Genomic DNA, 16,488 nt, shown 5'->3' on the forward strand with positions numbered 1-16,488 from the left:
TTTTTTTTTGGAAATGTCGTCACCGGACATTGTCGGAATTCTGGAAAACACGAAGGAGCTTGATCGGTTAAGGAAAGAGCAAGAAGAAGTGTTGGTTGAGATCAATAAGATGCATAAGAAGCTTCAAGCTTGTAAGTGTTTTTCCCATTTACTCCTTACTAATACTCCTCGAACAATTTTGGTAATTTATTTTCTTTGTTCTAACAAATTTGTGTCTGATCTGATCTGAGACTTGTAAAAATTTTGTGATTTGACTAGTTATTATCAGTGAAAGTTTCGATTTTGGATCATGGAGTAATTAGAGAAATTAAATTTGAATTAGGGGGTTATACAATGCCATTGAATCTACAGATTAAAATACTAATTTAGATTGCTGCGATCTACGAAATCAAAATCATGAAAGCTTTGTTTTGTGTGCAGCTCCTGAGATAGTTGAGAAGCCTGGTGATATCTCATTGTCAAAGCTTAAGAATTTGTACATTCAAGCGAAAGAGCTCTCCGAAAATGAAGTAACGTAAGCCAATTTCTTTATCATAGTTGTAAAATGTTAAAGACTTTTGAATGGATTATGGGACTAATGTTATCTCTAAATGACCAAATTTGTATCCAACAGTAAGACCCTTTTGGCTTTGTGTATAAACACGCAGCGTGTCGAACATTTTGCTTGCTCAGTTGGATTTGCTGCTTCCGTATGGACCAACCGGGCAGCAAAGGAGAAAATTAGGAGGTACACATTACAGAGTTACTTTAATTGAACTGTAATGTTATTCTCTGGCAAGGTACACATAACAGAGTTACAAAGGAATTAAGAATTTTTTACCGATGCTTTGTAATGATGTCACATAAGTGGCAGAAGGCAATGATCAGAAGAGGAAGAGGATGAAAGCTGATTCAGATGTCATCAGACTTTCTCCTTCCATGAGGAATCAAATTGAAGCGTATGCAAGTCTAAAGGGTGAACAGGTAGATACTATGTTACATCTACTTTCTTTATATCTGTTTTTATTTGGATCAGTTCAGTGCTCACAATGTCTGTCTGATTTATGCAGGTAGCTGCGAGAGTTACAGCAGAGAGTGCAGATAAGGACGAATGGTTTGTGGTTAAAGTAATCCACTTCGACAGAGAAACAAAAGAGTAAGCTTTAACCTCTCTTCGGCATAAGTTAGTTGTCGATGGCCTGATATTATGCCAAATTTTTGAATCTCACACAAATGGATTCTTCTGGTCATATCTGAAGTTTAATAAGTCATGTCCTTAGAGTTCTTTGTCTAAGGTTTAGACTGAAACTGTTAAGTGCACATGTTTCATTAATGAGTCTAAAAATGTTTCAAACTTTAATCACAGAGTTGAAGTACTTGATGAAGAACCAGGAGATGATGAAGAAGGAAGCGGTCAGAGGTAAAAACTCATATGAAAACTTTTGAGTTGTGATTTGGTGTTTGGGAAGTATACTGAGATTTATTCTCTTGGAATCTTTAGGACCTATAAGTTACCAATGTCATGCATTTTACCATTCCCCAAACGAAATGATCCTTTAACCACCCAAGAGTTTCAACCTGGTAAACACGTCTTAGCTGTATATCCCGGGACAACAGCACTCTACAAAGCAACTGTAGTAAGTACCCCACGAAAGGTTAGTATTTTGTCACAACCATACGCATCTATCTTTATAACTTGTCTTTCTGTCTGAACAAAAACACTAACCTCGAGCTATTTTACATGGATGTCAATTCCTGCAATATCAGAGGAAGTCTGACGAGTAAGTTCTTCAACCTTTTTCAGCTTGCTTTGTCTTAAATTTGTAGTCCCCTTGAACTGGACTCATGTTTATCTATCTATCTATCTATAACAAGAACTGTTCGTTTGATTAGGTACTTGCTGGAATTCGACGATGATGAGGAAGATGGAGCATTGCCTCAAAGAACAGTACCTTTCCACAAAGTGGTAGCTTTACCAGAAGGTCATCGTCAGTGAAAGAAAACAACTCAGCGGTATCCATTGATCACATCAGTCTCTTGTAAATAAAGCGAAAAGCAAGAAATTCACGAAGAATTTAGTAATCAGTCTCCATGGCAAGACCAATCAGAAAAAACCGCTGTCTCTTTCATGTAGTTTAAAAGATAAAGTTTATGTTTGTGTGTGCAATATAAGTTAAAGCTGTAACCTTTGTGTCAAAAGGAGATGTTGAATGAGAGAACAAAAGAGAAGCTTTGTATCATTCGCTTCGCGAGAATGTAAAAAACTCTGTTCTTGTGGTATGGAATCCAATGAGTAGTAGATTTAGACAGAAAACTGTTCCGAATAACAAAAATTAAAACCTCGATCTCTGTCTATTTTAATCGGTCTCTAAGCTTCCAAGTCTCTCTCTGTTAAGACTTGAGAGAGTTGAGACACAACTTCTAAATCTAAGGTGAACCGAACAAACTTCCAATTGGACCAAACTAAACCAATCCAAAATGATTCAATTAAATGAACCATTAACTTTCTGAGGCTGTTCAAGAAAGTTATGCATCTAATAACTAAATTCTTAGATGAGCTAGAGATTTTGGATAGACACATATTCGTAACCAAACCGAAACTCATCAACTTGTAATTCGAATTTCACGGTCAAGAAAATTTCTACCAATTTTGAATATCAAATTTTACATTAATTTTTTTAATAAGTTTATTAAATTTATACAAAATCACATTTAAATATATTTCAAGTAAATATGATAATTAATTAGTTTATTTTATTATATATGATTTTCCCCTAAACCAAATCGAATGTAGAGGTTTTTATCTTTGATAACCGGAAGGCAGATTTATAAACTAAAAAAAAAAACTGAAATTCCTTTATTGAGAAGCGTTACATATTAACTAAACAAAATAAGGAGCTAAAAGTAAAAATCATTTTGGTAACTGAATTATACGATGGAAACAAAGCAATCTATCTAAATATATTTATCTATAGGAATGGAAACAAAGCTATTTAGCAAAATATATCTATCTATAAGAATGCATAATGAAATAATAATATTTTGACAATTCATTCTCTCATAATGTCGTTGTGGTCAGTTCGTGGCCGGAACAATTTTGTCCGACTACTGCGAACCAACAGAAATTTCACCGGAGTTTTAAACGATTTTGCTTCTTTATTTCGTTTTAATCCTTCTTCTTCTTTTGGTGATGCTGAGAAAACTATATTAAACTCCGTGGTTACGACTAATGAGTCGGTGTTGGATTCGGTGGTGAAGATCCACACTTTTTCTAGCAAGCCTAACATTTTTTATCCTTGGCAAAATAACCCACAACGACATTCCAAAGGCTCAGGTATGTATACATACATATTAGCATGTGCATGGAATTCGTAGATTAGAGCCTTTATGAAGTTTCATTGGAGCATATATATACTAAACTTTTGTTTTTGAAGTAGAGCTTCGTTTTTGGTGTATATAAAGCTTAAAACTCATGCATGTGGTGACTAAGTCACATATTGGTGTTGTTTTTTCGTTATTTTTGACTCAATTTTTGGATATTATTTAGGGTTTGTGATTTCGGGGAAAAGGATTATTACAAACGCTCATGTGGTGGCTGATCACATATTGGTGCAAGTCATAAAGCATGGCTCACCAAAATAGTACAAAGCAGAAGTTAAAGCCATCGCGCGTGAATGTGATTTGGCTATTTTGGTGATCGAAAGCCAAGAGTTTTGGGAAGATATGAATCCTTTGGAGCTTGGAGACATGCCCTCTCGGAATGAATCAGTAGTTGTTGTTGGTTATCCAGAAGGTATATATAGTGAAACTGTTTACATATTAAAGAAACGGATAATGAGTTCATGATCTGCCTTCAATAATTCAATGGCAGGTGGTGAGAGTATCTCCACTACAACAGGTGTTGTGAATAGAATCGAATCAAAAAATTATGGTCATGGTGCCACTAATCTACCGGTAATACAAACAGATGCAGCAATTAACCATGGAAATAGTGGTGGTCCGGTTTGCATAGGAAACAAAGTTGTTGGTGCACTACAAGAAAACAGGTCATTTGCTACTCCTACTATAGTCGCTCTTTAGTCGCAAATAAGGGTTTTGCGACTCCTTCGCGACTCTTTCTGATGGTCGCAAAAAAACGGTCGCAAAATATGTTGGTCGCAACATGGTCGCTTATTTGCAACTGATTACGGACTCTTTTATATAGTCGTATATTTGCGACGAAACTGTGACTAGAGTTGGTAGTTGTACATTTCCGACTAAACCGCAACGAAGTCTACTTAGGGACAATTTTGTGACTATATATAACAGTCCTATGTTTACGACCGTTTTGGGATTAACGGTAGAGTCTGGGTTTAGCGACTGATTAAGGACGACCTATTAGTCCCAAAAGGGTTGCAAAGTCTGTTTTTAGTTTAGTAGCAGTTGAGTCGCAAATTAGTCGTTTATTATTTGCGACTATGTTAAGACTCTGTTTTTGTAGTCGCTAAGGAGTTCGTGTTTAGTAACTATTGTGCCACTACTTTGTGAATTGGTTTAGTCACAAAATAGTCACATTATTTGAATTGGTTTAGTCACAAAATAGTAACATTATTTGAATTGGTTTAGTCACTAAATAGTCACATTATTTGAATTGGTTTAGTCACTAAATAATCACATTTTTTTAATTGGTTTAGTCACAAATACGTTTTAGCAATCCTAAATCTGATTAATTTCGGAATTTCAAATGCTAATAATCAAAAGGAATGATGATTTAAAGTACCACACAAGCAAACTTATCATCCTAAACAAAAAGATCATCCTAAACATCCAAGAAACAGTATTCAAAAGCAAGTTCATACATAGAGAAAAGGGGAATTAGAAGTTTAGTTGGAAGAAGTATTAGAGGTAGGGGAATTGGCATCTGGTGTTGTGCTTCCATCGGTGGGTTGTGCAGCTGGACTGGAGGCTGGTGTGGTGCCTCCATCGATGGGTTGTGCAGTGGTTGTAGGCGCCGTAATCAGCACAAACCAGAAAACCAAAAGATAAACATTCAGTAATCAGCACAAACCAGAAAACCAAATGCAGAATCAACATCAAATATTCTAGGTTCCTAAGCATAGTGAGTTAAACAATTTTAAGAAAACCAGGATTACTGTTAATCTAAGAATCAACATCAATCATCATTCATATTAAAAAACCAAAATTGACAAAGAAAAATCACACACAAAAGACATAAACGAATTACCTGAAGGAAGATTTCATTTCTTTCTTCAAGCAAAAGAGTTCGATGTGTTGAAATCTCTGAACCATCTGGACCATCATCGTCCATTTCAGTTTGTCTCTCTTCTATGGTCTTCTCATAGGTCTCAGCAACTTGTTTGGCTTTTTGATCCACAAATGATCCATCGGACCGAGTGTGTGTTTTAAGAAACACTTCGACCAGTGATACAGGACGCCCCAGCTCTTCCTCCTACAATGATAGTGAAACACATTAAATGATGGAAATTTTAGAAAAACTTTGAGGTGAAGTGGATGGAAAGAGTAGTGTTACCATTTCTTGATGAATTTGTACATATGATTTCTGACCAGCTAAGTGTTTGTGCACTCCAAGGCCTCCACGGTCCGAGTTTTTGCAATGTGAAGCATTCTCACTCCTCTCAATGGCATCAGGGGTGTTCCAATATTCGCACATGATAGGCCATAATTTATCACCAATCCATGGTGGTTGTACACCACTCCTCCTAACTTGACTGACAATGCCTTTCATCCTGTTCTTTGCTATCTTCAAGAAACCTTCTTTAACGAGCTCAGTAATCCCGATATCCCAATTATACTTCCGCTACAATAACACAAAACAGTTTAGTTAGCAAATTGACCAATTCATATATATATATATATAGTTAAGTGTTTAAAGCATTGTCAAAACTATAATTTGACTTACCGCAAATGTCCTGAAGTATTGCTCTTGAATGCGTTGTGGAGTAACCTTCCAACTGTAGTAAGGCCCATCAAACTTTCTCCTTAAGATTCCAGCAATGACTCGAGAAAGCTTTCCTTTGTGCCGGTTAAACCTGTTACATTAACTGAGTAAGTCTACTTGAAAATATGAACCAATGACCTATTGAAACTATTGTTGAATATCAAATAACAACCAATTAGTGAACCGCAAACTATTACCGCAAACTAGTGAACACATTCATGGTTTCAGTTTCTATTTTTTGCAAAACCGAGTTTGAAATTTGACATACACTTATAGACACTTAAAGCGGTTTAGACTTAAAGCAAAGACAATTTAAACTAAACTTACAAAAGGAGAGAGTTTTTATACCATAACGTTTCGACTCCAGGGATAGGATGCTGAGACAGGAGTGGTAGATGTTCTCGGCCTGGAAGAGCTAGCAAACCATCCAACAGTTCTTGGTAGTAATCGACATTTGGATTAGGGTTTTGCTGCTCTTCGTTTTCTTCTTCTTCGCCATTAGCTTCCTCCGGAACATGCTCCGGTTGAGGTTGAGGATGAGGAACAGGTAGAGGCACTTGTTGAGGAATCGGAGGCGGGGTAAGTATCCTCCGCGGTGGAGGTGGAGGTGTACTCGACTCTGGATTTGTCCTTGATGGTGGAATTCTTCTCGACGGTGGATCTGTAGTCGGCGATGGACTCCTTATCGGCGTTGGATTTGTAGTCGGCGGAAACTGTGAAGGACGGCTCTGATGTGAATGGCTTCTAAACTGAGTCGCAGAGTGTGTCGGTTCAGAAGGGTTCAACGAATGAGAAGAGGATCTAGGGTTAGCAGTGAAGATTCGGACACCGGTGGCTGTTCTGGCACCGCGACCTCTGGAAGAAATCTTACCCTTAGGAGGCATTAGATCGAGAAAGAGGAAAACGATTGAGAGAGAGAAAAAGTGAGGGTTGAGAGAAATCGATTGAAGATTGAGAGAGAAGGAGAAATTGATTTAGAGAAGGAAAAAGAATTAGGGAAAGGGGAGGATTGAGGATAGATTTCTCCGATTTGTTTGAGAGAGAACTGATAAATGTTTGTGAGAGTAAACCCTAGAGGGAAGACGAAGAAAAAGAAATATCGATGTTAAGTGTTTGTGAGAGTGAAGAAAAGAATATTGTTTAAGTGTTTGCTTAGTTATTAACGAAATTGAGTCGCTAAGTAGTCGCCAATGAATCGCAGATTAATTGACTTTGGGGAAAAAAAACGCGAAACTAAATGATTCTCAAATTTCAGTAAATTTGTGGTGGGAACATAAACCGCCAAAATACCAAATTGTTACTCTTTTGTGACTATTTGAGAATAGTAGCAACCCAAAAGTTTGATTTTCACACATTATGATCTGATTTGCAGCATAAATCACTCATCTTAGTAGTAAAAAGTATATACAATAGGAAGAGTTAGTAAAGCTTAGGTTTTAAAACACAATATTTACATTTATGTAAAGATCTACACATTATACCATTGGTAACATGTATTAGTTAAGATAGGTTTGGAACATATGCATGTTTGTATTGTAAACATTGAAATTTAAACCTTGAAAAAGTATTAGTGAATAGATTCAAGCAAATACAAGGATAAATGTATAACTAAGGATGAAAATACATCTCAAATATGATATTTGAGATACAAAAATATCAAGAGTGGGAAAAACGTCGTAGAGTAGTGGCTAATTCAGGTGTTAGTCGCTAAGTCATCGGAAACTAGTGGCAAAGTAGTCTCAAATTGTTACTCTCTTGTGACTATTTGAGAATAGTAGCAACCCAAAAGTTTGATTTTCACACATTATGATCTGATTTGCAGCATAAATCACTCATCTTAGTAGTAAAAAGTATATACAATAGGAAGAGTTAGTAAAGCTTAGGTTTTAAAACACAATATTTACATTTATGTAAAGATCTACACATTATACCATTGGTAACATGTATTAGTTAAGATAGGTTTGGAACATATGCATGTTTGTATTGTAAACATTGAAATTTAAACCTTGAAAAAGTATTAGTGAATAGATTCAAGCAAATACAAGGATAAATGTATAACTAAGGATGAAAATACATCTCAAATATGATATTTGAGATACAAAAATATCAAGAGTGGGAAAAACGTCGTAGAGTAGTGGCTAATTCAGGTGTTAGTCGCTAAGTCATCGGAAACTAGTGGCAAAGTAGTCTCAAATTGTTACTCTCTTGTGACTATTTGAGAATAGTAGCAACCCAAAAGTTTGATTTTCACACATTATGATCTGATTTGCAGCATAAATCACTCATCTTAGTAGTAAAAAGTATATACAATAGGAAGAGTTAGTAAAGCTTAGGTTTTAAAACACAATATTTACATTTATGTAAAGATCTACACATTATACCATTGGTAACATGTATTAGTTAAGATAGGTTTGGAACATATGCATGTTTGTATTGTAAACATTGAAATTTAAACCTTGAAAAAGTATTAGTGAATAGATTCAAGCAAATACAAGGATAAATGTATAACTAAGGATGAAAATACATCTCAAATATGATATTTGAGATACAAAAATATCAAGAGTGGGAAAAACGTCGTAGAGTAGTGGCTAATTCAGGTGTTAGTCGCTAAGTCATCGGAAACTAGTGGCAAAGTAGTCTCAAATTGTTACTCTCTTGTGACTATTTGAGAATAGTAGCAACCCAAAAGTTTGATTTTCACACATTATGATCTGATTTGCAGCATAAATCACTCATCTTAGTAGTAAAAAGTATATACAATAGGAAGAGTTAGTAAAGCTTAGGTTTTAAAACACAATATTTACATTTATGTAAAGATCTACACATTATACCATTGGTAACATGTATTAGTTAAGATAGGTTTGGAACATATGCATGTTTGTATTGTAAACATTGAAATTTAAACCTTGAAAAAGTATTAGTGAATAGATTCAAGCAAATACAAGGATAAATGTATAACTAAGGATGAAAATACATCTCAAATATGATATTTGAGATACAAAAATATCAAGAGTGGGAAAAACGTCGTAGAGTAGTGGCTAATTCAGGTGTTAGTCGATTATGTTTTCCACGGTCCCATAAAAATCATCCTCTATAGATGTTTCAGAATAATTTTGGCCTCGGACACATATCCCATAATTCATTATCTTTTTGGTCTGCCCGTGTTCCCGCGTGTGAAACATGTAACCTCTTGTAAAATATATGGGCCACGACTTGACTTTGTTTTCTGGACCTTCAACCACTTCATGAACCCAAGGAGGAAAACTTTGAACATGGCTCATTGTATACACCTACATAACAAAAAAAGTTATAAATAAGTGAATTGAACCCATTCAGTAAAATATTTGTTTTATAATAATTTATTTACATATACTTACATATTGGCGAACCCAATCGCTAAAATCTTCATCTCTTTTCGATGTGACTTGATCATCGGTGAGTTCCGGATATTCATTCCGTATTTGAGCGTCTAACACACTATTTTTCCAACATATATAAGACAATTAATCCATAAGATATATTGAAGATAAATCGCTATAAAAATAAATCAGAAATATATACCTCTCAAGGGGACGAAAGTAGTCACAATTCCGCAAAACATATGCATGTGCGCATTTATGATCTTTGTCAGATAGCCAAAACTCTGTAATTTGGCCACTAGGACGACCGACTTGAGTGAATATATCCGGTACGGGTACTGACTTCGATCACAAAATAATTGACTTCAATCACAAAATCTTGCAACATCCAAGCGGGACCTCACATTGTCTTTTGATCTGTCTTTCACATTCATAACAGTGTACATGAGATTATCGAGAATATTCTTCTCAATATGCATGACATCAAGATTATGTCGTAAGTTAAGATCGGTCCAATACGGGAGCTTCCACAAGATGCTTTCTTTGTGCCAATTATGCCAACTTCCATAGCCATCCACTTTATTTTCATGCCCATTTCCTCCACAGTCAGAAGTCTTTGGCGGCTCGGCATTTCTTATGCGCTCATGTAAGACCTGTTCATCCGTCAAATCTTGCGGTGTTTACCTTTGAGAAAGTGTTTTTTATCCTTTCGCATTGGATGATTAGCAGGAAGAAATCTCTTGTGGCAATCAAACCAACATGTCTTCCTACCAGCTGGCAATTGAAATGCATTTGTATCGTCCATACAAATTGGGCAAGCTAATCTTCCGTGTGTTGTCCATCCTGACAACATGCCATATGCTGGGAAATCGCTGATAGTCCACAAAAGGACAGCTTTAAGGTTGAAATTTTGATCTAAGGACACATCATATGCCTCCACTCCATTATACCATAACTCTGTTAACTCATCGACCAATGGTTGGAGAAAAACGTCAAGACTAGCTCGTGGATGATTCGGTCCTGAATTCAAAATCGTCAGAAACAAATACTCTGTGTTCATGCACATCCCAGGAGGCAAGTTGTATGGAGTCAATATCACTGGCCATAATGAATGGTGTTTCGACATCCCAAAAGGATTGAAACCATCTGTACATAATCCAAGATAAACATTGCGCGGTTCTGCTGCAAATGAGGGATGCAATTGCTGAAAATTCTTCCACTCAGCCGCATCTGAAGGATGACACATTAATCCCTCCTTAGAGCTGTGCTCAGCGTGCCATCTCATAAAAGCTGCAGTCTTCTCAGATTGGTACATTCTCTTCAGTCTTTCCGCAATCGGTAAATACCACATCTTACTGAACGGTATTCTTGTTCTTCCTTCACTAGCCTTATACCTTGGTTTGCCGCAGAACTTGCAATGCTCCAACTTCTCATCATCTTTCCAAAAGAGCATACAGTTATCTATACATACATCATATGTACGACACGGTAATCCTAGCTTTCGCATCAAAGTCTCCGTCTCATAGTATGAACCGGTTGCCTGATTACCCTCTGGTAAATACTCCGTAAACAGTCCTGTCCATGAATCCATACAATTTTCAGACAAATTGTAGTCGACCTTATTGTTCATGAACCGAGCTGCCAACGATAACTGCGACTGCCCTTCCCGACATCCATCATACAGTGGAGTGTTTGCAGCAGCTAGCATATCATAAAACCGTTTTGCTTCTTGGGTGGGTTGTTCATGAACATGATCATTTCCACTTTCATGTTCATGATACTCGTTATATGGTACAGAACCATGAAATTCATCATTCACCACCCCAGCATATACATTCTCCCCAACATATACATTTTCCCCATCAAATCCTATTGGTTCAATAGCACTAGCATAATCTGTATTATTAGCATAATGACTACTAGTTCCTTCCCCAACAACATCATAATCTTCACCATGTTCATACCATACATAATAGTTAGGCGTAAATCCTCTACTTAGCAAATGACTAGATGAGACAGCTTTCAACGACTTCGAATTCCCACATACTACACAAGGGCAGTAAAACCTACCTCTGCTATTTTGTGCATGGCTACTAGCAAAAGCGATGAACTCTTCCACACCCGCCGAATAATCCAATGAGATATGATTAGTGAATGGATCGATCCGGTTGTACATCCATGCTCTTGATTGATTGTTCCACATTGTTTTTTTTTCTTTCTTTTTTTTTTTTTAATCTTTTTTTTTCTTTGTTCTTTCCTTCTTCTCTCGTTTTTTTTTCTTTGATGTCGATGTGAATTAGGGAAGAAGTGTGGTTGCATATATATAGGAGATATTTTGCCACTCTTTTGCGACTAATTCAGAAAGAGTCACAAAATATCAGTACACTAACCCACATTGATCACGTTTTTTTGCCGACATGGAGCGACTCTTTTGTGACTAATTCAGAAAGAGTCACAAAATATCAGTACACTAAGCCACATTGATCACGTTTTTTGCCGACATGGAGCGACTCTTTTGCGACTGTTTTTCATGGAGTCCCAAAAGTTGGGTAAATCTACCTTTCACATTCTCAACGTTTTTTGCCGACATGCCGCTACTACTTTGCGACTAAATGATACTCGAAAACATTGTTGCAAATTGTCGCCATATTGCGACTAATTTGCGACGACTCTTACGGACCAGATAGGCAGTTGCAAAGTGGTCACAAAATGTATCTTTTTTGTGACGAAATAATTTCAGTCACAAAAGAATACGTATTCAGTCGCTAAATTGAGACGAATTTGCGTCTGTTTTGTTTAGTCGTTAATAAGCGACGCTTTTCCTTCCATTTTTCCCGTAGTCGTTAATCAGTAGTAAAACAATCACAAAATCGTCGCAAATATTTGCGACTATTTAATCAGTCACAAATGGTAGTCCCAAAATGCCTGTTTTCTTGTAGTGGTGTAGCGTTTCAACATAGTAAACATTCGAATTGTATAGGGCAAGTTATTTCGGATGATTTTGTGCATTTTTTTTTCTAGCAAATGGAATCAAAAGTTTAACTGACAACTTTTTGTGGCTACGTACTTTTCACCAAAACAGGTACTTATTCCCAGCTCCGGTAGTTAAACATTTCATAACCGGTATGGAAAAAACAGGTCACTACGTTGGTTTCTGCTCGCTGAAGCTATCATACCAACCTATGGAGGATGCATATATTCGTATGTATTATAAGATGGGTTCTAAAATGACAGGGGTTCTTATAAACAACATTTATCAACATTCGGATGCCCTCAATATTCTTAAAAAAGATGACATTATTCTTGCAATCGATGGTGTTGCTATAGAAAATGATGGTATAGGTAATACAATCGATACTTATATTTCTCTGTAAGCAGGTTTTGGTGTAACTGCTGAGATTTATATTTGCTGCAGTTGTTTTGCCAAACATAGAAAAAAGGATAACGTTGGATGATTTGGTTTCTATGAAGCAATCAGGTGAAAAAATCTTACTTAAAGTCTTAAGAGAGGGAAAAATGCATGATTTCAGTATCACTCTAAAGCCAGTAAGTCATATATATTATTTGTGAATCACTGAATCATTTGATCACATTTTAGTCTAAATTAACGGATGATTTGTGGTCAATCTACTCTATGAAGGTGCAACGGCTAGTTGATAACAACTCAAGTTATTACATATTCGCTGGTTTTGCCTTTGTGCCTCTCAGTAAACAACACATCAAAAGTTCCAACGCTATGCATAAACTCGCATATAACAACAACAACAACAACAACAATGAGCCCAAAAAAGCCGGTGATCAAATTGTCATTATTTCTGAGGTTTGTGGCTTTGTGATCAAATGATTGCTCTTGTTCTTATTAGTTAGAAAGGAATTACGATAAGTTAAATAGATCTAAATAACAATGTTTTCTATTCTATCATTAACGTTTAGAATCGTTGTTTTCTTATTGTAGATATTAGCTGATGTGATCAATGTGGAATTCTTCATGTTCAAGAATTTGCAGGTAACATAAAGGATCATATAATATAGTTATAAAATTTCACTAAAGTAAAAGACTATTTTGGCTTATCTAAATATTTTTTGTCATGGAAAAAGGTGAAGAGCGTCAACGAAGTGAAGGTCGAGAATCTAAAGCATTTGTATGAACTCATAGAGAAATGTTGCGACAAAGATTTGAGGCTAGACTTAGGAGGTGGTCGAGTTATAGTCTTGGATTATCAGTCGGCGAAAAGTTCGACTTCTTTGATCTTGGAACGTCATAGAGTACCATGGGCAATGTCCAAAGATCTCATGATTGGTCGTCAATCCAAGACATGTTTGAGTACGAGTACGAGAGTATGAAATCGGATTTCGGTTTATTCATTCTATACCGGTTACACTAAATTTGGTTTTGGTTTAATTGATTCTCTCAATTGTATACTATTTTAATTTTATACAAAACAAACAAGATTTTAAAGATTTGTTTTTCAGTATAACAATTTTTATTTTATTTTAACTTATTTTGTAATATTTAAACGAACAAAATAAAATTGTTTTTTTTTCTTTTGGTTTTGTTGGGTTCAATGTATTCGGTATAGTTTTGGTTTAATACAATTGGGTTCGGTTATGGTTTTATGTCCACAACACGAACTATAGAGTCAAGTTTATGCTAGCTTAAGCTTACGGTGAATCGGAGAACGATGATGCAAGAGAAGACTGAAGAAGGGAAGAATCTGTTTGGTTCACCGACGTTCGTTGATCTTGGGAACGGACGGCTCAGATGCGTCGAGACGGGTCACGAGGTTTTAGCCGGAGACGAAGAATCATACGCTCTAAAGAAACGGTGTCGTGTAGGACTCATCGATCACGCTTTGTCTCTGGGAAAGTCTCCTCTCAACATGTTCTCCCCATGCCCATTTTCTCGGTTAGTCACAAAAAAAAATTTCTCAAATTTTTATGTTTTCTGGGGAAAAAAATCAAATTTTTAGAGATTTTTGTTGTTGGGGTTAGGGTTCATAAGAGTGTAAAGATTAAAAATCATTCACCAATTCTACTAATTTCAGGTTTCAGTAGTTATCAAATTGACAAATTTGTACGAATTGCAATTCAAACAAATCATTGGTTATTAACTTTTGATATGTAAAAGAAGTAGAAGGTGAATCTGTTTAGTTGTTTATGATGTTTCTCTCTGTTTTTATAGTTTTGTTCTTTAGATCACTGAGGAGCATTGGTTGTTAATTTCTGTTGTATTTAGTCAGTTTGAGTTGCATTGAAAATAGTTAAAAGTTATAATCTTTCTTTTTGATTTTGAGCCTTTTGGCTTTGTTCTCAGCATCCAAAATGGTTAAAGTTCAAAGCTTTCTTCTGGTTTTGGCTATGTTCTCAGCATTGGAATTGATGACAAGTTATAAGCTTTTCTTCTTGCTTTTTGGCTATGTTCGCAGCTCTAAACTTGTGTGCAAGCTTACTGGGGACACTGTGAACAAGAGCGAGGAACATATCTGGAAACACGTTAATGGGAGAAGATTTCTTCACAAATTAGGTTCAGTAAATTGGTTTCCACTCATGATAATTCATTGACATTTTTGTAATGAATCTGATGTCTTGCTCCTTTTTAATCATTTTGATGTTGGTAAATTTGATAGAGCAAGTGGAAAGAGGAGCTGAATCAGGTGGAAGGACCGAGAAAACACAAGTGACCAAACCAAGATGCGATAAGGAAGATAGTAGTGATTCCGAAGAACCTGACTTTTGGATGCTTAAGTCAAGTTCTGGTTCAGAGTCAGATGAAGAGATTGATGAAGGATACTGTAAAGGTTGTTCTCTTTTCTTTTCTTTTTTGTTGGTTCTATTGTTATCTCCTACCGAAACTTTAACTGGATTTGCATCTGATTTAAGTACAGGTTCTCATTGTGATGCCAAAGAATCTGAAGAGCTATCAGAAAGGTATGTACTATGTACATTTCCTCTCTCTCTATTTTTTATTTTTTTTGGTTACAATCATCCTTTTGATTGTGTCTCATAAATAACTCAATTTAATTTGGTCTCTTCTACAGAACAAAGAGAATGTCAATAGAGATTGGACCAAGTAGCTTTGCTTCTCGGAAGAAAAAGAGAAAGAAGGATGAGTCTTCTTAAGAAGTTGATGTGGACAAAAAAGAAAGATCTCAATTTTGTTTGTAAAAAGAAGAGCTCTTTTGAAAATTATGCCAGAATCTCATGACTGCTAAATTGCAAAACCGAACCATCCATAACCATTAATCACAAGTTCAAGCCAAATCTAAAGACGAAATGGAGGCAATCATCTAAAGACACAAATGGATAGCTAGTCAATTTAAGAAGAAGCTCGGTCAGCCCATGGTTCACCAAGTTTAACATTAATTTTGAACATGACAAATTGTCATAACACATCAAGGGGATAAAGAAGGCAAATCTCCTTTCGGCTAGATGGCCAACTATGTCTGTAACGCCCCGACAGACCGGGGTGTCACAATGTCCAAAGTCGGTTTCCGCAGCATAATAAAGTTCATCACAACCTATAACTGAAACCTGAAGGCAGTAAGGCTGATCACAAACAAACTGAATACCTATTTTGTTTGTAGTAAGTAGTAGTAAGCCTCACAATTATTGAAGCCAAGTATGGTTAAAGTGTTAAACACTTGTCACCACCAACACGTCGTTGTTTTTGTCGGAAGAAAAAGCAATTAATCTCGTGACGGTTAAGTATGGGTTGTTGACGTCCATTTTAAACCCCTATGGTAAAGGTAATGGCCTAGCGGACTTAACCTTTTTAGGGTTTAATTTAAACAATCTATAACTAGATTACCAATCAATCTCAAATTTGAATATAATTAACAGAGAATGATTAAGCATTTCATTTATTTGAATGGAAACTCACTAATAATATACCTAAATAAAAATGAATATATCTATTTTCATAGAGGTGGAATTATATTGAAATGAATAGGTAATACAAACTATCATCATTTTATAGACTAAATACATTTCTATATTAAACAACCTAAACTTGTCAAACATTTTGGCAATTAAAATAGATCATATATAGTTAATCCAATACTGAATTTCTTCAAAATGTAATATATTTATATATAATTTTAGTAATTCTAAACACAACCACAAGTTAAAATTTACCAAAAGTTACAACCATTCATAAAATAAATCAAAATTTTTAATAGTTCATCAAATAAA

The 16,488-nt window shown here is 35.7% G+C and overlaps 2 protein-coding genes and 1 pseudogene across 4 annotated transcripts; all 3 read left to right on the plus strand.

Moving 5' to 3' along the window:
- On the plus strand, nt 7–2,264 carry LOC104724417. 3 transcript variants are annotated; one of them, XM_010442902.1, is made up of 9 exons: nt 7–131; nt 421–514; nt 648–727; nt 848–963; nt 1,050–1,135; nt 1,346–1,399; nt 1,481–1,634; nt 1,747–1,760; nt 1,873–2,264. In XM_010442902.1, exons 1-9 carry the CDS (start codon nt 14–16, stop codon nt 1,973–1,975), a joined length of 819 nt encoding a protein of 272 aa, XP_010441204.1. In that variant the 5' UTR covers nt 7–13; the 3' UTR covers nt 1,976–2,264. The 3 variants fall into 3 exon arrangements, with proteins under 3 accessions (XP_010441204.1, XP_010441205.1, XP_010441206.1); XM_010442903.1 differs by having other exon boundaries at nt 854–963; XM_010442904.1 differs by having other exon boundaries at nt 857–963.
- LOC104728405 lies at nt 2,508–13,641 on the plus strand (annotated as a pseudogene).
- Nucleotides 13,937–15,502, plus strand: LOC104724418 (surfeit locus protein 2-like). Its single transcript, XM_010442905.2, has 5 exons — nt 13,937–14,203; nt 14,724–14,821; nt 14,925–15,095; nt 15,183–15,225; nt 15,336–15,502. Exons 1-5 carry the CDS (start codon nt 13,980–13,982, stop codon nt 15,415–15,417), a joined length of 618 nt encoding a protein of 205 aa, XP_010441207.1. The 5' UTR covers nt 13,937–13,979; the 3' UTR covers nt 15,418–15,502.

Source organism: Camelina sativa, chromosome 11, assembly GCF_000633955.1.
Source record: "Camelina sativa cultivar DH55 chromosome 11, Cs, whole genome shotgun sequence".
NCBI lineage: Eukaryota > Viridiplantae > Streptophyta > Magnoliopsida > Brassicales > Brassicaceae > Camelina > Camelina sativa.

Coding starts and splice junctions, on each gene's coding strand:
- LOC104724418 (XM_010442905.2), top strand. CDS start 13,980: ATGATGCAAGAGAAGACTGAAGAAGGGAAGAATCTGTTTGGTTCACCG. Junction 14,822..14,924: donor AAGATTTCTTCACAAATTAG/GTTCAGTAAATT, acceptor TAAATTTGATAG/AGCAAGTGGAAAGAGGAGCT. Junction 15,226..15,335: donor TCTGAAGAGCTATCAGAAAG/GTATGTACTATG, acceptor TCTCTTCTACAG/AACAAAGAGAATGTCAATAG.
- LOC104724417 (XM_010442902.1), top strand. CDS start 14: ATGTCGTCACCGGACATTGTCGGAATTCTGGAAAACACGAAGGAGCTT. Junction 132..420: donor GCATAAGAAGCTTCAAGCTT/GTAAGTGTTTTT, acceptor TTTTGTGTGCAG/CTCCTGAGATAGTTGAGAAG. Junction 515..647: donor CTCTCCGAAAATGAAGTAAC/GTAAGCCAATTT, acceptor ATAAACACGCAG/CGTGTCGAACATTTTGCTTG.